This window comes from Chionomys nivalis, chromosome 18 (genome assembly GCF_950005125.1).
Source record: "Chionomys nivalis chromosome 18, mChiNiv1.1, whole genome shotgun sequence".
NCBI lineage: Eukaryota > Metazoa > Chordata > Mammalia > Rodentia > Cricetidae > Chionomys > Chionomys nivalis.
In genome coordinates, this window is record NC_080103.1 from 28,189,489 (window position 1) to 28,208,496 (window position 19,008).

The 19,008-nt window shown below is 40.6% G+C and overlaps 1 protein-coding gene across 1 annotated transcript in view; it reads right to left on the reverse strand.

The window, feature by feature from the left end:
- The window catches only part of Slc30a7 (solute carrier family 30 member 7), a 65,731-nt gene that overhangs the window by 33,966 nt on the left and 12,757 nt on the right, over positions 1-19,008 (reverse strand). Inside the window, exons 4-8 of the mRNA XM_057793646.1 lie at positions 17,237-17,324; positions 16,451-16,577; positions 11,243-11,386; positions 7,082-7,132; positions 3,773-3,908 (exon numbers count right to left, since the gene is read on the reverse strand). Of these exons, the coding sequence (XP_057649629.1) occupies positions 3,773-3,908; positions 7,082-7,132; positions 11,243-11,386; positions 16,451-16,577; positions 17,237-17,324 (546 nt within the window). The remainder of the gene's footprint in view (positions 1-3,772; positions 3,909-7,081; positions 7,133-11,242; positions 11,387-16,450; positions 16,578-17,236; positions 17,325-19,008) is intronic.

A 19,008-nucleotide genomic window follows, 5' to 3' on the forward strand; every position in this document is an offset into this window, starting at 1 on the left:
CTTGTATAACCATTCGCTTTGCTGGCTCCCCCATGGGGAAAGGTATTTGCTATGTGATCAACTGCCCAGCTGGGTAGGTACCACAGCATTTGCTGAATGGCCTTCAGATGGACTGCAGTTATCCACTGATGTGGGATTCCCCTCTGGATGCTGTGAATACCATGGTTAATGGAGGAACTGCTTTGGGCCTATCGCAGAGCTATAGGGGAACAGAGCTAGGCGGGGAAAACTAAATGGAATGCTGGGGAGAAAGGAGGTGGACTCAGAGAGAAGCCATGTAGCCCCGCTGGACAAATGCTGCAACTTTACCCAGTAAACCACAGCCACGTGGCAATACACAGATTACTAGAAATAGGTTAAATTAATATGTAAGAGTTATCAATATACAATCCTGTATCTACATAGTCACTGTCTACTGGGCACCTCCACATGAATAACTCCACAGCATCCCAAAGCAGCAGGGAGCAGAACACGGTCGCTGACCAGAGTGCCCTTCCAAAGGGAGGGAAACGCTGCTCTTCTATAGTCTCCTCTCGGTGACAACACAACCCCTCCATCCATCCCAGGTAGGAGCTCTAAGCATTGCCACGGCTCCCATTCGCCTAACCCTGATCTACACATCCATATCCATGAGCAAATCTCCGTAGTTCTACCCCATTTTCTGGCTTTATTCACATCTCTCCATTGTTAGAGTAGACCCAGCTACCAGGCCTCTCCCCTGGTTCATTACGGCAGCTTCTAGATGGTACCCCTTGCACCCTCAGTTTCATTCAAAATAGCTTCTTTCTTTTTATCTTTATTTATTTTATTTTACCCAATTAATTAATTTATTGGAGACAGGAGCTCACTATGTGGCCTGGTTGATTGCTATGTAAATCAAGCTGACCTAAAACTCACAGAGATCTGCCTGTCTCTGCCTCCCAAGTGCTGAGATTAAGGGTGCCACCATGCCCAGCTCAAAACCATTTTTAAAACTTCAAATCAGGAGGTTGAAGAGACAGCTTTGTGGCTAATAGCATTTACTGATCAGTTCCCCGCACCCATCTGGCAGCTCACAACTATCTAAAATTACAGTTCCAGAGGCTCCAAAAAGCTCTTCAGACCTCCATAAGGCACCAGACATACCCACGGTACACAGACATACATGGAGGTAAAACACTCACACACATAAAATAAATAAATAAAAATACAAATCAGGGTAAGAGGATGCACATGAGTGATGGGTGCTTGCCTAGCATGCAGAGGCTTTGGCTTGGTCCCCAGCAGCACAAACAAAACATATGGACCAAGGCTCACTCATGATTTCCCACTGCACTGGAAATTAAATCTGACTTCGGAGCCCTGTAATTTTCCCTGACATATTTCTTCAGCTTCATCCCAAACCACTCTCCTCCTGCCCCTGGGCTCCGGCCACACTGGGCCTCCTTTAGGGCAGCTGTTTCTAGCCATGTGGCTTTTTTTAAGCAACTGATTCCCTAGGCTAAAAAGCTTTTGGTGACATTTAGTTGCAGACTTGCCTTATTCAGCCTCAGGTGACGGCTCAGAGACTACCATGATGTCCTCTTGGTTCTGCACAATAAATAATCATTTCATGTCGGAATGTCAATCTATTGATTTGATTTTTCTCTCCCATGTGGCAAGATAAGATCAAAAGAGTAGGAATCTTGGGCTGCTTGTTGAGGATGGCTTATAAAGATTTTTAAAAATGTATTAGACATTGTGGCAAGATAAGTTTGTTGTGTGCATATATGCATTTATTTATTATTTATTTTTGTTGTAGAATAAATGAATAAGAACGTAACAAAGAAATAATTTTCAATTGGAGTTAGAAAACATAACTCTTAATTTTGTTTTTGTTTTTACTTTTATGTTTGTTTGTTTGTTTGTTTGAGACAGGGTTTCTCTGTGTTACAGCCCTGGCTGTCCTGGAACTTGCTCTGTAGATTTCAGTTGGCCTCAAACTCAGAGATCCGCCTGCTTCTGCCTCCTGAGTGCTGGATTTAAAGGCTGAGTCACCAGTGCCCAGCTAGAAAATAGAACTTTTTAGAATGAAAAAAGCCTGAGTTCTTTTGACTCAAATCTGAAGTGTGTCAATTTCTTTGCCAGGAAAACCATACGGTCGCTTTAAAGTAACAGGACAATCGTGTGCCCTCACAGAGCTGCAGGGACGCATGAGGAAGACTCGGGACAGCATGGTGAACAGCTTTGTAGAAGTAGATAGAGGAAAGGACTGCACACAGCTTGGGAGGCAAAGCGGGCCATGTTTCCTGAAGGGCTGCTGTTTGCACTAAGCTTCTTGGAAGGATGTGTATCAAATGCAAAAAGAGCTTAGAGAGAGAAAACAGGGATGGGAGAGCAGAGTGTTCATAATGTATTTATGAAACTGAAAATTTAAGTCAGGAAAGTGACGTCACTGGAGAAGAGAGAGTGAACTGAAGTGAGGCAGGAGGGAAGGAGGGAGCGGCTAAGAGGATTAAACAATATCAGGGGAAGGGAATTATTATGGACCTTAAACTTTATTCCAAGATAAAGAGCAGGGAAGGCCTGAAAGCGATGTCACTGCAGCATATCACATAAGCCCCATCAAAGAAATGTCACTGCAGCATGAGAAGTACAAGAAGGCAGGGAGGACAAAGAGGCCATCACAGTTTCCAAGCAAACTACAGCACAACTTGGGTGACAGACAGAGACAGAGCAAAGGGAACACTAAGAGCATACTCTTCGAAACCACCAGGAGTAACTAGGACTGTAACACACAATAGAGCAAAAGGCCACTGAAGGCCCCGACAGCCAGCCAGGCAGGCACAGGCATCACCAGGCTGGTCAGGGGTCTGTCATGTCTACACTAATATGAGAGAGCTTGGTTAAGACCTCCAAAGGTGAGGGGAAGGCACGGGGAGCTTTAGAAAGGCTTCCCTACGCCACCTGCCTCCGTGTGCAGATAATAAATGAATAATCTGCATGTTTAAAATAAATATTCTATTTTTAGGGCAGAAACTGAAAAACAACCACTTCTAACTTTAGCACTGCAATCTATGACATCGCTCCTAGTCAACCCTGAGCTGCAAACAGTCATTACGGTCTCTCTTCATCAGTCTGCGCTTCCATTAGAAAAACTTACTACTAAGAGCGGAGGTGCGGAGAAATGATGGTGCTCTGAGACACGGCATGCAAATTTTAAAATAATTAAATGTTGCAAGATAAAAGAATGGTTTTATGTCTTTAAAATAAAAATGAAGCCAACAAAAAATTATGCTTTAGGACAAAAGGTCTGAGATGATAATATTAGCTACACAGCACACTGCAGTCACCAGCATGGACGCCCTACACACAACGTGATTATGAGGCCCTCGCCTCATGGCAGGTGAGGGAAGGAAAAAGAGGGAAACTGTATAACCCAAGGTAGCTCTAGCAGAGGTAACATCGGTACTAGAGTGTGACATTGTCACATCTAGATATAAACTATAATATCCTAGCTAATGCAGTTTATATTACTATTATTTTATTCCATAGCTATAGTGTATGGTTTAAAATTTGAATTATGATCAAAGGCTTAAATGCCAAAAACCAAAAAGAAATGTTAAAATTCCAGGCAAGGCATTAATGGAAAATGCATGAAAATGTAAAGAGGAAAAGAGAATTTGGACAGGAATTTCTGTAAATCTCAAAGGAAAGCCCACATGATAACCTGCATTGAGAATGTCTAATCACGGAGTTTTGAACTGCCCTTCCCTCATTCTAATAACAGATACTAACACAGTATGCCACTTACCTTATAACTATAAGAATGGCTATAAGAATCGAGCAGATAGGATCTGCTATCATCAACCCAAAATTCTGCATCATGATGGCAGAGGCAATTACACCAATACTCCCAAGTGTATCTGCTAGAATGTGTAAAAATACACCTAGAAAGAAAACATCATTGAGATTAAAATTGTAGAACAGGGATAATTTCTTAGGACATACATGAAGCATTACACATCAATGTGGAAACTCAGTCAGGAAGAGTACTGATGGCTTAGCGATCGCAGAGCAGAGCACTTGTGAAGTGACAGAAATCCTCTCACAACCACCAGTTCAACAGATAACTCGTATCACACTTGATCTTAATAGAAAAATGCAACCGAAAGAGTAGAGGAAATTAATTTTAAACACCGTTTATGACATTCACCTTTACTTTACAAAGGACAAAGGTTCGGGCATCATGTGAAAAAAATTGGTTGAGAAAGCATTTTAATTTTCAAAACATGTACATACAGCGCCCTCTGCTGGTGGTTAAAAATACTGCCTAGAACTAGAATTTCATATGGACCCTAACTCTATGTAATCTGATATTAATTACCCCAAAAGTTTCACTACCTAAATTTATTACTACGCTCAAATTCACATGGAAAAAAGCAGGTATTCAAATACTTTTAAATGTCTAGAAAATATACGCTGACTCTCAGTATTAAGTACTAAGTAGGTCACTACCTAACTGCTTAAGCGCTCAAATACACTATTAAGATAAGAGACACTGCTCTGGGAAACCATGAAGCCCTCAGGGGAGAAGCTTCATATGTGATTCTTTCTGAAAATACCTGACAATAACTCACTCAACATGGAGATCTTTAATAAGCAAAGACACACACAGCAAAACAGTCGTTAAACTTAAGTGTGCTTCCCTCAGAGAAAACCATTGGTCTTCAGCACCATCAACCACTCCACATGGACTGAGCAGTTTAGAAATTTGCTAGGTTCCCTGAACAATAAAATGCGCAGATTTAAACTAAAGGAGACTCTGTAGCAGCTTAAACTCTGGCCACCAATGAGTCTGTGCAGTGAGATTTCATCTGTGTTTTAATAAATACAGCTTGCCTGAAGACCAGAGAGTAAAACAGCCCCACTGGTCAGCCTTACAGAGCAGGCGGTGGTGACATAAACCTTTAATCCCAGTAGCCACACTATTTTGCCATATAAACCGGGAGGTGCCTGCCTTTAATCCCAGTGGTGCATGCCTTTAATCCCAGCCCTAGAGAGGAATATAAAACAGGAGGAGTCAGCTCTCACTCAGTCTCATTCTGAGATTCCTGGAGGCAGGATCGCCACGAGGTAGAGGTAAGAGACAGTAGCTGGCTGTTTTGCTTTTCTGACCTTCAGGTTGAACCCTAATTTCTGTCTCTGGATTTTTATTAATCATGCTACAAATCCCTCTAAGTCCTAATGTTTGCTGAAAAGACAGTTCACTGCCACCCTGTCGTGTACAGCGGCCACAGCACACGGCACTCGGTCCTTGCACCCCCTATTCCTTTTCATCTGTGCAGACTACTCTGCAGAAGTTTTTACATTTGTGTGCGGATGTGTGTGTACGTGTATGCACATGCCACAGCACATGGGTGGAGGGCATGGGATAGCTCGTGAGAGTCAGTTCTCGCCTTTGAACACGAGGGCCCTGAAGTCTGTACCTGGGTGTCAGGCTGGGTGGCAAGTGTCCACACACCACAGTCACCTCACCGGCCCCAGAGCTGTTCTCCAACAAATAAACAGTTCCCTGGCAAATTCATCTAGATAGCCAGTTTCCCTACGGTACTTTAAATACCAAAAGAATAAACTGTATTTGTATCACTTCGGCTTTAAAAAATATAAATGAAAAAGATGGATATAAATCAATACCCTTTACAGTCCCTACATTACCAAATCTTAAACACGGTAACATAGTTCTAAGTTTTCACATTCTTCCATCAGTGTTTCGGTAGGAACAAAGAAAAATAGTTCTGAACAATGAAAAAAGGGGGGAAATAATTTGTTCTTGCTTCCCCTGAGGTTGGAAAGTCCCAGACTACATGTAATTTCCTAGCCAGAAAGTGGGTTTTATTAGCACACATCATTAACTACTTTATTTTATTGAAACTATGCATGAAAAAATCACTAAAGACATATAAAGTATGTTTAACTCATATAAAATTGAAACCATGCAAGACTTGTAACACACCAATGAATTAACACCTCTAAAACTTGGTTCGCTAGAAGCTGAACTGAGGACGAGCAAGCAGGTGAAACTGCATTGGCTCCAAGTGTTCATGCCTTCGTGTCTGCAGAGCAGCTGCCCAGGAGACTTCTCTACCAGGCAGTCACAGCTGCCCATCAGCTTCCTCTCGGCCTTCTTGAGACCCACAAACTCATGGATTTCAAAGTATAAACTCATTTTCATTATAATTTGTACAAAAGATGATAAAAGGCTACATCAAGCTTCCCCCCATTTATGACTTTCCGTAACTAAATGTAAGTTATTATCAAACCTAATGAAAGCATTTGATACAGTTGCATCAAACAGGTGCAAAGACTGTTTTTAAAGCGAGTCCATAGATTTTGTAAATGGAAAACTGGTGACTAGCAGGTAGCCTAAGCCTTGAAACTAAATCTTCCCTATGAAGAAACACAAAAAGTAAGAATTACACCAAGAAAAATTGAGAAAAACACATGCAGGTGAGGCTGGATCTAAAGCCACTGAGAAAACGAGACTGAAATAGAGTTAACAACAACAAAGGCAAGAAGCGGGAAGCCGCGAATCTGGACAATACAGTCCAGGGGACACTGAGAAGGACCGGTTCATCTCCCCAGAGGAAAGTAGCTCTAGCTGGTGCTGCTCACACGACAGTAAGCTCCTCTTTAGGCATCACTAATTGATGCCTTCACATGACAAAGGTCTCACTGGATTTCATTTTTAGTTCTACATTTCCCTAAAACTTAAGAAATTATTGAACACTATTCTTGGAAAAAACAGGGAGTCACTGGAGTCAGGCCTAGTGCTTACCTTTAGCAGGGTTTTCCGATGTCTAGGCTTTTTTGTGTTTTTGTGTTAATTAAGTCTGAGAAAACAGCCAAATGACAAAATATTGCTAATATACTCAATATAGTGTGTGTGTGTGTGTGTGTGTGTGTGTGTGTGTGTGTGTGTGCACTTTCCGAGGAGGGATAACATTTACAATATGACTACCAGGTACTAATTTTTTTTTTTTTTAAAACAGAGAACTCTCAACAATTGAGAACTATGAAGCCAGTTTCATAAAATCAAGAAACACACAATTGCGTGTCATACCTTGTAAAATCTGTCTGCTGGGTCCTGCCGTTTCCTTGAAGGACGGACCACCTGTAGAGAATTAAGTTACTTTAAAACATCTTTTCAAATCCTGATCCAAACGTTTGATTTCAGATGTCATTTTGCTCAAGTGTATGACGCAGGTGTGAGTATACAGTCATATCAGACCTATAAAGTGATGTTTAAATTTAATCAAGTAATTGAAAAGAGGTGAATCTAGAGAGGGCAATTTTGAAATATAATAAGAGTATAGAATATTCTGGATATTATTGTACTATAAATAAAAATCACAAGAAATTCAAAATATTATGAAAATCTACCAACCTTGTACTGATAAAGTTTGAAGAGGTCCATGAACTAAAGGCAGGACTGACATCAAGCTGCTGCCTGTGGGACAGCAGCTTCCGGGAGAATCTATACAATGGTGCCACTTTCTCACAGAAGACAGACAGTTACTTTACTAAAATCCTGTCTTATATCACATTAACAGCCTGAAGCACTTCCCTTTGTCCACAGGGGCAAAAGAAAGTTATTGCCACAAGTGTGCCCTGGAGTCTCCAAGGACAGAACCTAAACTATGGCCACAGGCCGGCAGGTGAGCTGCACAGTATTTCAGCTGAGCTATGTCAACAAGCGAACACTAATGTGAAGGCACATAGGTTCACTGCTAACATCCTTTGTGGGAAAGACTGAGGCGGAACGTGGATAATATACGTGACATATAACCATGCGCTCTCAAGCATAGTAAACGAATTTCAGACTTTTAGATCAGTGACGTGTTCAAGAGGTTAATGCGGGGAGGGTGTCATTCTCCTAACAAAACTCCTTTTGCAGAATGAAAACATTCTCCTTATGATGAAAAGATAAAAATAGGAACGTTTCTATATTTTTTAATATATCAGAGACCACTCAGTTTTGCAATAAAACAAAAACACACATACGTGGTAAGAGGCTTCAGTATTTGTTTAGTGGTACCACCAGGAGACCAGACAAGCTCCGCTAACGTCAAGCATGGTGACTCGCAGGTGACAGCACACCTGTCCGCTACAGCAGTGGTGCTGGGCAACAGTGCAGCAAAGACACAAAAGCTACAGGTGACACAGTATGTTCCATGGTCCCACGGTACTCTCCCAAAAGATGCAGCTGCCACGGAAATCCTACTCACAGTCAAAAGCATAGCCATTATAAAAACCGAGCTCCTGAGCAAATCACCAAGTTTCTACATGTATGAAATATCTCTAGAAAAGTCATTTTGGCCAGTGGTGGCTCATGCCTTTAATCCCAGCACTCACGAGGCAGAGGCAGGCAGAGCTCTGTGAGTTCAAGGCCAGCCTGGTCTACTGATACAAATTTAAGGTCGATTTTGTTACACCGTATACATGTATTCCAACTCTTGTTTAAGGTATTGTGTTTATACAGCTCATTTAAAAATGTAATGTTATAATTAAAAATTATAGATTAATAGTCATTTATAATAGTCAAACTTGTGGTCATGTTAGGTTTTTCTAGATATAGAGATATATTTCAGTTTGATAGATAATCTTCAACACTTCAAAGACCTATGGATATAGCATTTAAAAGGTTTTAAGAACTTAGACTTTCCTAGACAGTGAAACATGTAGCACCAATGACTTCATGAGGATGACGGGCACTGAAGAGGCTCCTTATGGAGTTTGCTAGCTATTTGGGCAAGAAACTGCTCTTGCCTACACTGCTTGATGATATGCTGTATAAACTGAACATGCAGGACCCACAAAAAACTGACTTCTGAACTTGCCAAAAGAAGGTGAGATGGTCCTTCAGGGTTCCTGCTCCATGAAAGAGTCTGCCAGACATTGTGCAGGACACAGAAGAAAGTGACTGACAAACTGCCGATAGAGGTGGAACGGTCTTTCAAATTCACTACTTTGTGGAAAAGTCGGCTAGATACTATGGGCCTGTAGGCTGAAAATGGATGCCCAAATGAAACAAAAGAACTTTGGGTTACTGTCCAGGCAGCAAGATGTCTCTGTAATTGCTAGAACTTTGGAGGTTGCTTAAATGCACTTATTGTTTACTTAGGTAATATTATATCCTTGTTGGATCTTTGATGGAGTTGAAGACATATAGTTAATGTTATAGTTTCCCTTAGTTATGATAAAATAAATTAGATATAAAATTTTAGACTTACAAAGATAAAATAGATGGAATATTCTTTTACTTTGCCAGATACAAATAGACTAAAGATTGTAACTGTGATTCTTGCTTGATACCTGTTTTGTTATATGTAATTTTACTATGTTAAAGTTAAAACCTTTCTTTTTCTTTAGTCGGGAAAGGGGAGATGATATGGGATTCCCCTCTGTATGCTGTGAATTTTTTTTATTGCCATTGGTTAATGAAGAAGTTGCTTTGTTCTAAGGCAAAACATAATATAGCTAGGCAGGAAATCTAAACTGAATACAGGGAGAAAGAAGGCACAGTCAGGCAGTCACCACATAGCCATCCAAGAAGTAAGACGTAAGGTAACAAACCACCAGTCTCGTGGTAAAATATAAAATAATTAAAATAGGATAATTTAAGATGTAAGAGTTAGTTAATAAGAAGCCTGAGCTAAAAGGCCAAAGAGTGTGTAATTATTATTAAGCCTCAGAGTGGTTATTTTATAAGAGGCTTTGGGAACAGGCGGGTGGAGAAAACCCTGTCCAGGGGAACCAGTGGGAGGGGAATACCTGTAGCTACACGAGCATATGGGAAAGACAACCCTTATACACTATCAGTAGGAATGTAAACTGGTGCAACCACCACAAAGAGTAGTATGTTATTACAACCTGAGCACCAGTACCAGTTTACCAGTTCTGGGCACACAACCAAAGGAGCTGAAGCCCAGATCCCCAAAACCTAGGTGTGCTTCCCTTCACTGCACTGCGACATTCCACACTCAAGACAGGGGACAACCCAAAAGTGCCTGACGGAGGAATGGGGCATCCGTCCTCCTTCTAAAAGAGAAAGCTGCAATTCGGGACATCGTGGATGAATGCAGCAGCTAACAGTTAATACAGCTACCATTTATATGAGGAAGCTGAAGGAGTCGAATTCACAGAAACCGAGAGAGGAGCTCGGCCATTTCCAGGTGCTGGAGGTTGTAGGGATGGAGAAGTAATTGTTAAAGGGCGATAGGTTAAGTTATACTATTTATGCATAAGGCCCAGAGCTGTAAACACTGGGGCAATTATAGCTAGCACTGTACTGTACACTTCAAATTATCAGAAGGGCAGATTTTATGCTGTGCTCTAATCTAAACAATGGATAAATAACAAAGAGGTGGGCGGAAGCGCTTGGTGGTGAGGTCCACAGCTCAGACTGAGGTGAGCTCCACAAGGGTGAACCGGTCCGGGGTCAGGCGTGAGCACTCAATGTACACAGCTCTTGCTTCACCAGCCACATCTCAATACAGTACTTTGAAAACGGGAAGACTGCAAAACTGGGATGTTAGGATGTTAGGATGTTAGGATGCTAGGATGCTAGGATGCTAGGATGTTAGGATGCTAGGATGTTAGGATGTTAGGATGTTAGAATGCTGAATCTTCAAGGCTCTTTTCATTTTTTTCATATATAAAGCTTTAGTATTCCATCCATATGGCCAGTACCAGTAAACATCTAAGGGCACAATTTAATTAAGACATAAGCAGATTGTGTTACCTAAACAGTTCCTATTAATTTATACTCACAACTTATGAATAAATGATCTGAAATAAAATGTTGATAAATAGGCTATAACTTAGTATCTACTATTATTACATAAAGATTTCTGAATGAACACAAAATATTAGGCAGTTAGCATAAAAAGTTATAATAAAAACTGAAAAATCTCTAGTACTTTCATAACATTATTTACTAATGGCCTTGTCAGACTTAAAACAATCAAAGTTTTCATTTGCTAAACTTCAAATGTTTCTCATTCACACAATCAAAAGCCTAGTGTTTTATTATTACATTCACTGGGGGGAGAAAGGGAAAAAATTAAGCCCACTGCCTTACTTTCATGCTACAGTACAATAAAAAGAAACTGACATTGGGAACCATTTAAACAGACTAAGGCTAAATGTCCTTTCAGCAGTCCCTCACACATCTTGTCTGTTTGGAAGGCTAGCCCTCTGCAGGCCCTCTGGCCCCACTCACCGTGAGAATGGAAGTGCCCGTGACCATGAGCATGATCATGGCTGTGTGCAGCTCCATGTTTGGCTTCATGACTATGGCAATGATCTTCGTGGCCATGGGTGTGATCTAGAGCACCATTAAAGAGGGAATGACTGTGTCCATGGCCTAGAAAACAAACAATATTTGAACAAAAGGTATGCAAAAATACACAACTGATTACAATAATACTAGTTTGAAGAATCCTGGCTCCAGAGTCAATGCAGAAAACACGTGCTTCTAAAATGTGCTGCCAACGTACTTATTAGCAACCCTGAACGGAGCACAGGAATAAACTCTGAAGGTCCAAAAATGCAAATTCTGCAGGATCTCCAGGAGACCTGCATGCCAGATCACCTTCCAGAAGGCTGTAAGAGAATTGCAGCCAATTCCCCCTCCCTTAAGTCACAAAAGTACAGAAGAAACAAGTAATAAAGCACCATGTCAGAGCTCTGGCAATGAGTGAGAAGCACAGAATAGATTGATTCTACTCTGTAGATGTAGTCATCATCTACAGCAGCTACCAGGTCTTGTTAAGGAACACAGTCTCCCGTTCCCAGCCCAGGAGCAAAATCACCCAAAGTCACCACACTGTAGATAACAGGGAAGTGAGGTTGCTTTGGGTGCGTGGTTAAAGCACCAACTGGTTATCCAGTATTTTGTCCACCGGTGCAATTCACTGGCAGTCTCTAGTCTCCTAGCAAGGAAGGCTCCTAGGCTGAATTCAGCTGGGATTCAGGCACTAAGTCAACAGTGGGGAATTCCCAGCAGTCAGTAGCTGCTGACACTAGACTTCTAAGAACTTCAGGAAACCTCAGAGAGGCAGATCCCACTAGGAACTCTGAAAAGCAGCAACATACTCCTGGGAATCTAAAAGGCTATGTGTGCACAGGCTATGTGTGCACAGGCTACGTACATACCTAAAACAGACCTCAAAAAGAAGGACTTGCCATTCATCCTTCACTGTCCTTGACACCCTAAGCAAGCAGGAGAGAAAAGTTAGGGCTCTCTGGTAACTACGAAGTAAGCAGAGTTGTAAGATATACTTTCTCACAAAGATCCCTTTGCCAAATACAAGCAAGTCATTAAGAAAACTGACTACACTTTGGGTGATTACTAAACCATACCAGTCTAAGTGTGAACACTTGTCAGACAGGAGAAAAACAAAAGGAAGATCTTAAAATAAAAACTATCAGACAACTCAATGGCCACCTCCTACAAGAAACACATGATCTGTCAACCAGTCCAGGAAAGATTCAAAAGAAAAGTAACACAGGAACAAAACTCCAGAAACAACAAACTTTAAGGGGATGACACAATTTGATACCAGGTAATCTAAACTGTCCAGCCCTAATCAAGGAAGGAGCCTAGCAAACGTATAGGAACTTATGCCTCACACAAAGAACAGCTAACTGAAGATCCTTCCAAAGAGGCCCAGAGATAGACTCGGTAGGCAGATTTTAACCAGCTATTATAAACATATTCAATGAGTAAAAAGAAACCAGGTCAGTAAGTCACCAACAATAACAGCATAAAAATTATAAAACCAAGTTGTGGGCTCATGACTGCAATTGAGCACTCAGGAGACAGAGGCAGGAGGGTGGCTATTAAAAGGCTAGCATAGGCTACAGCAAGGCTTTATCTCAAAACAACAAAAATGTGTGTATATGGGGAAGCAGAGAGAAGAAGGGGGAAAAATTTTAAAATACCAGAGATTTTGGAATTAAAGCATAATAGCAAACTGAAGAGGCCATTGGAAGAACTCAACAGGAGTTCGGAGTTGCAGCTGCAACCAATGTACAAAAAGGTAAACAGAGATCACACTCTCAAAGCAGAAAAAAAAAAGGTAATGAAGAAAAACGAGGCAGAGTCTCTAGAAAACAAGAGGAGGAGAGAGGAAAATAGGAACCAATGACTGAAAATTACCCGCCTGATGACTGTATGGTCAAGAAATCCATCAAAGTCCAAGTAGAATAAACTCAGTCGTATCAGAGATATCACAGCTGATGAAAACCAAACTAAGGAGGAAATCTTGAAGGTCACCTTTCCGTGCTGCATAGCTGATGTACGATGTACACGATAGCACTTCAAATACCAATAGCTCAAGAGAAACCCCAGATGCACAGAGCAGCCTTGGGGACACCAGACCACGGTCGGACCTCCTCTAGTTCCCACCAGTTAGCACCAGCGTGTTGCACTGAGAGAGGGACGCAGGTGGATCTTCTAGCCGGCAGCACAAAGCCCAAGAACTGAGGATCTCACCATGTACCCCAGGCTGGTCCAGAGCTAACAATCCTCTTGCCTCAGCCTCCCAATCATTGGAATTACAGATAGGGCTCCTGCTGTCCAGATGTGATATCAAGCTGACTGAGGGTTTTAGCTGAACTCCCACAGTACACATGAGCATGGATACATGTATGTGGCCTGATATCTTGCCTAAAACCTGCTGAACTCCCACAATTCACATATGTGGACTGACATCTTGCCTACAATCTGTTCCAAGGGGGATGCTTCTGGAACAAAAGGTGGAAGGAGAAGAAAGGATACGGAACAACCAAGCTGGCAAGCAAACAGAACGTTGGATGCTCCTCCACATGCCAAATACCACCTTTGTGTGTGTGTGCACATGCACACACACACACTCACAATAAATACATAATTTAAAAGTGAAACAAATGAAAGAAACTCTAGAAGCCAAAAGGCAGCGGATGGATATTGAAATGGTAGTGGTGGGAGCAGAACTAAAAAATTCTATAATCACCAGGCAGTGGTGATGCAAGCTTTTAATCCCAGCTCTCGGAAAGCAGAGGCAGATGGATCTCTGTGAGTTCCAGGCCAGCCTGGTCTACAAAGTAAGTTCCAGGACAGTTACTGCAGCTACACAGAAAAACCCTGTCTCGAGAAATTAAAAAATTCTATAATCTGCAGAACTCCCTTTAAAATAAAAGCAAAATTGAGGCAATCCGGATGAACAAAAGCCTGTCCCCTCAAAATATTGTAGGGCTTTCAGGGTAAATCAAAAGACATTAAAGAGTAGTTCATAACTACAAAAGCACAGAGTTTGTGTTCCCAACTCTGAAAAGATAGAGCAAAAACCAGTTAGTACAAAACTATATTGATGGGTTACAGGCATAAAATAAAGGAAGAAGAGAACAGGAGAACACTGGCACAGAGGTCTGGGTATGACTGAATTAACTTCCCAAGCATCTGAACTAGATGCTGTCCCCGGGACAATCACTAAAAGTTTTCATAGGAAAAATGCTTATTCTTCCCAAGGGAGAAATATCTCAAACTCACGCATTACACAGAATACAGTATAAATAGATGGAAAAACAAACTGGGTAACAAGAAACCATCAAACCAAAATGAAAGCATTAGTATAGAGGATTTGATGTTCATGCCCTGGAATAGGAAATCCTTGAAACAGAGAAGAAAACACACATGAAACAAATATATGACAGAAACCGGACTATGCTGTCCTTTCATTTCAGCCTCTGGGACAAAACACCCTAAAAAGAGCAAAAGCAGTTACGGAGAGAAAAGAGTTCATTCCAGTTTGCACTTCTAGGTTTCGGTCAAGGCGGAACTTCAAACAGCTACTACATCCACAGGCAAGCTCTCTTGCCTGCTGCTAAGCTCCATCTCAGGACCCCTGCCTAGGGAATGGTGCCACCACATCAGCTAACTACACTGATACAGTCCCCCGTCAGGCATGCACACAGGCCAAGCTAATGTACACAGTGCGTCACTGAGACTTTCTTTCCAGGAGCCTACAAGTGTGTGTGCCAGGGACAATTAAGGTTAAGTATCACAGACTACATACAAATGAGTCTCTATATGAAAACTTAAATACATGCATTAACTGGAAAAAGATATTTACAACACATAAAGAAAAGTAGAATATCTTAAGTAATTATGAAGTAATTCTGTAACTTATAAACACGTGGGAAAAACAGAGAAGTAGTTATTGTCTAGAACACACCACCAGAATGTTCAACTTCACTACGAACCAGGAACAAGAAAAAATTAGAAGCCAACTTTATTAAATATGAGCAAAACCACTTTAACCTGTAACATTACAGGTGGATGTGGGCTGAGGAGAAAATACATTTATTTCTGGAAATGAATATGAATAGTAGTCATTGCAGAAGGCAACTTTAAAAAGTGCACTTACTAAAATGCTGTTTTATGAATTCTCCTTATACACTAACAGTGAATTAAAGACGCTATCTGCACTGATGGAAATGCTCTAGATCTGAGCTGAGCAGTACAACAGCTTCATATGCTTTCTTGTTCCCTCTTTGTTTGTTGTTGTGTTTTCATTTTAGGGTATAAATGCATTGTGGGGGGGGGGCTTTTATTTTGCTTCTGGGTGAGACAGGGTCTCACCATGTACCCTAGATTGCCTGGAATTCACTGTGTAGAACAGGTAAGCCGGACACTAGCATTAATTCTCCTGTCTCTGTCTCCCAAGTGCTGGGATTGTAGCAAGCATACACCACCAGGCCTGGCTTCATACCATGGAGCTTTCTGTGAGTTACAATACAGTGATTTCATAAATTAATTTTAAAAAATGCAAGGTAGCAGATCAACATCTATCACTGGAAGGATCTTTAAAATGCATCATACAGTACATTATAAGCATACACACAACTTGTTTTAGTAACTAAATTTGTTGTTTTCTGGTAGCTGATTTTTTAATATGAATTAAATATTACATGAAGCAGATGAGCAACAGAAGTCTGGAGAGATCCACAGCAATACGATAATATGCACAGCAGCTCAGACAGGCACTGGGACAGAGAGCTATAAACAATATGATAATGTGCACAGCAGCTCGGAAAGGCATTGGGACAGAGAGCTACGGACAAGGCATGGTTCAGGAGAACATTTCTGAGTATCTAGACATATTTTATAACTTTAAAATTATTAATTTTCTAAAGTATTTAATGACAGAAACATGCCAAAATTAAAAAGAAGAAAAATTAGGGACTTGCAAGGATATCTGCCCTCAAATCTGAAGACCTGAACTCAAGTCCCAGAACTCAGTGGACAAAGGAACCAACTCTCCCAGGTTGTCCTCTGACCTCCATATGCGCCGCACACGCGCACACACAAACATACACACACACACAGACACACACCGAATAACTGTTAAAGACATTAAGAAACAAAGAGTTCTAACCATCATACCAGAGCTATGAGAGTGTCCATGGCCTCCGTGATTGAAAACAAATATTCCCACGAGGTTTACCACAAAGCCAAGAATTGACACAAGCAGCAGTCTCTCATGGTGTACATCTGGAGGAGCCAACGCTCTCTAGAAAACACACAATACAAAGAGACGGCATTGATAAAATTCCCAATTGAAACTGCTGGCAATACAATGCAATATTAAAATTTTTAGATATTTTCAGAAGTAAAAGAGTTCAACACTAGCTGCCTAAAGCTGAGAGAACTAAAGCTCATATTCATCCATCATAGAAAAAGTAATAGTTACTGTCTCTAACTAGATGTGGTTCAAAACCTGGTCCCCTGCTCTCTGGAAGTTTACCAATCTTCAGTTTCCTTCTGCTCTTAGAAAATGTACACCAAGTATTAAATATTCACTAGCAAAACTCTCGGGTTCTAGATGTTTTTAAGACAATTCCTAAAGGACCAATTACCCAGAATGCACCTCTACTTCTCAGTGGTAGCACCTCCGTTTACAGAGCACTGCCATTTCATTGTTTCCAGCAAGATATCTATCTATCTATCTATCTATCTATCTATCTATCTATCTATCTATCTATCTATATGTAATTTTCATATATATGTAACTTATTTCATAAGTCCTCCTGTACACACATATTTTCTCTAATCCAAGACAAACCTCAATAAATGATAGTTGAAAAGATCTCTATGATGATTACATCTTTAAAAACATTTTCATTGAGAAAAAAAAAGTCATTTCCTGACTCTAATGATTATCTACTATACCTCAACTCCTTCTGAGAAAATAAAGAAAGCAGTGAAGATCAAAAACAGTCCATTGACAAAGCCAGCCAGCACTTCCGCTCTCACATACCTAAAGAAGAGCAAGGTACAGTGAATTATACTTCTTAAAGTTTAAATGAATGTACATTCTTCAGACTGTAAACCGCATTGCATGACTTTTAAGTGCCACAAGTCTTCACATTTATTGAATAAATTTTATATACTACTGCAAAATGGATGAACAAATTAATTTACTATGAATTGTATTTCTATGAATTATATTTAACAGTGAATACCACAAAATGCATAGACTTCCAGAAGGCAAAAGACCTCCTGATAGTGGGCTTAGAAAGCCACAGAAATGTAAACCTAGACCGGCCAAGTAGACAAAGAAGGAAGGGTCTAAAGAAGGATGAAAATGTCTAGGAAATCGGGTTTTTACTGTAGCTATTCTCCTTCCTGAGAATTCCTGTTCTGCTCTGTACCCTCTGGCGACAAAATCTTCAGGAAATGGAGCTCTAACCGCAGGTAAAGTTAAAGTGTCCCTGCATTACGTCAGAAACAATTTGAGATTCATGTTTATCTTTTCCTAAACTAATATATTCAGCCTAAACTTTTAGTTATTTATTTTTAGAATTAACTCTATCTTCACATGATTCTATGAAGCCACTTTTAAATGCCCAGCCCTTGTCTCTGGGCTTCTAAAGTTTTCTGCTTCCTACTTAGGTGAAGCACTGGGGAAAGAGTTCATTTTTCCCCAAGGCATGTTTGGCCTGGAGCTATGGAAACAACTTTAACTCAAAGTATGCTCACGTCAGCTAGTCCTTCCTCAGCATCGCAAAGCATCAGATCTGCTCTTCAGACACTGTGGTGGCACACACCAGCAATGCCAGCACAGAAGCTGGGCCAGAAGGGTTCTAAGTTCTGAGCCAAGTAGACTATATAAGCAGTCTATCTTTAAGAAAATAAAAAATGCCTTTCTATGTCAACTTCTAAACGTATTTTTGTTATAAAAACATCTTTTTCTTTTCTGGTAATGTAGAGACCGTCTCAGTATACCCTGGAACTCACTATGGACTTCCATATGCAACCACGACAGGCTGAAGGAAGTCTTTACAGGTCCCCTCGCCAGCTGTGTTGAATTCATCCTAGCATGTAGATCTATACAATAGGAATTTTATACTCCATTTTCAAATATATATAAGTAAATTAAATTCATGTATTATTTGTCAAAGTTTTCTCCAAAACTGTTTTGGAGCAAAGTGTACTAAATTCAAATAACATACAGCCAGTTTTCTATAATTTACACTTAAAAGGGATTTATCTACTAATTCAGTAGGATTATTGTTTTTCAAAAAAGATCATTTTCTTTTAATCTCTTCTTCCAGTCCCATAGTTAATGCTTGACAGAAAGCCTTTTATCCTTAGCTCACTGAATTTCAAGATCAAAGGCAAGAAATATTTTAGGCATCTTTGGTTCCTAATTTCTAGCTGGGTAGTAAGTTTTATGCATTCTGATAAACTGCTAGATTTGCTTTACTATATTACTGGGTCTGGTTGTAGGTTTAAAATGAAGAAGAAAACTAGACAAATGATCACAGATGATTGTTTGCCCGAAGAGAGTGAGTCTTAGAATTAAAACATGTAATTTTGAAAGTAGAATTGCCTGAGTACATCTCATCTGTCAGTTAGCCAAGGCAAGGGGAGGGTGCAAGTATGAGCACTGACTAAAATGTGTGGAGGAAATAGGTGGAGAGGGAGGAAGGGGCGGTGTG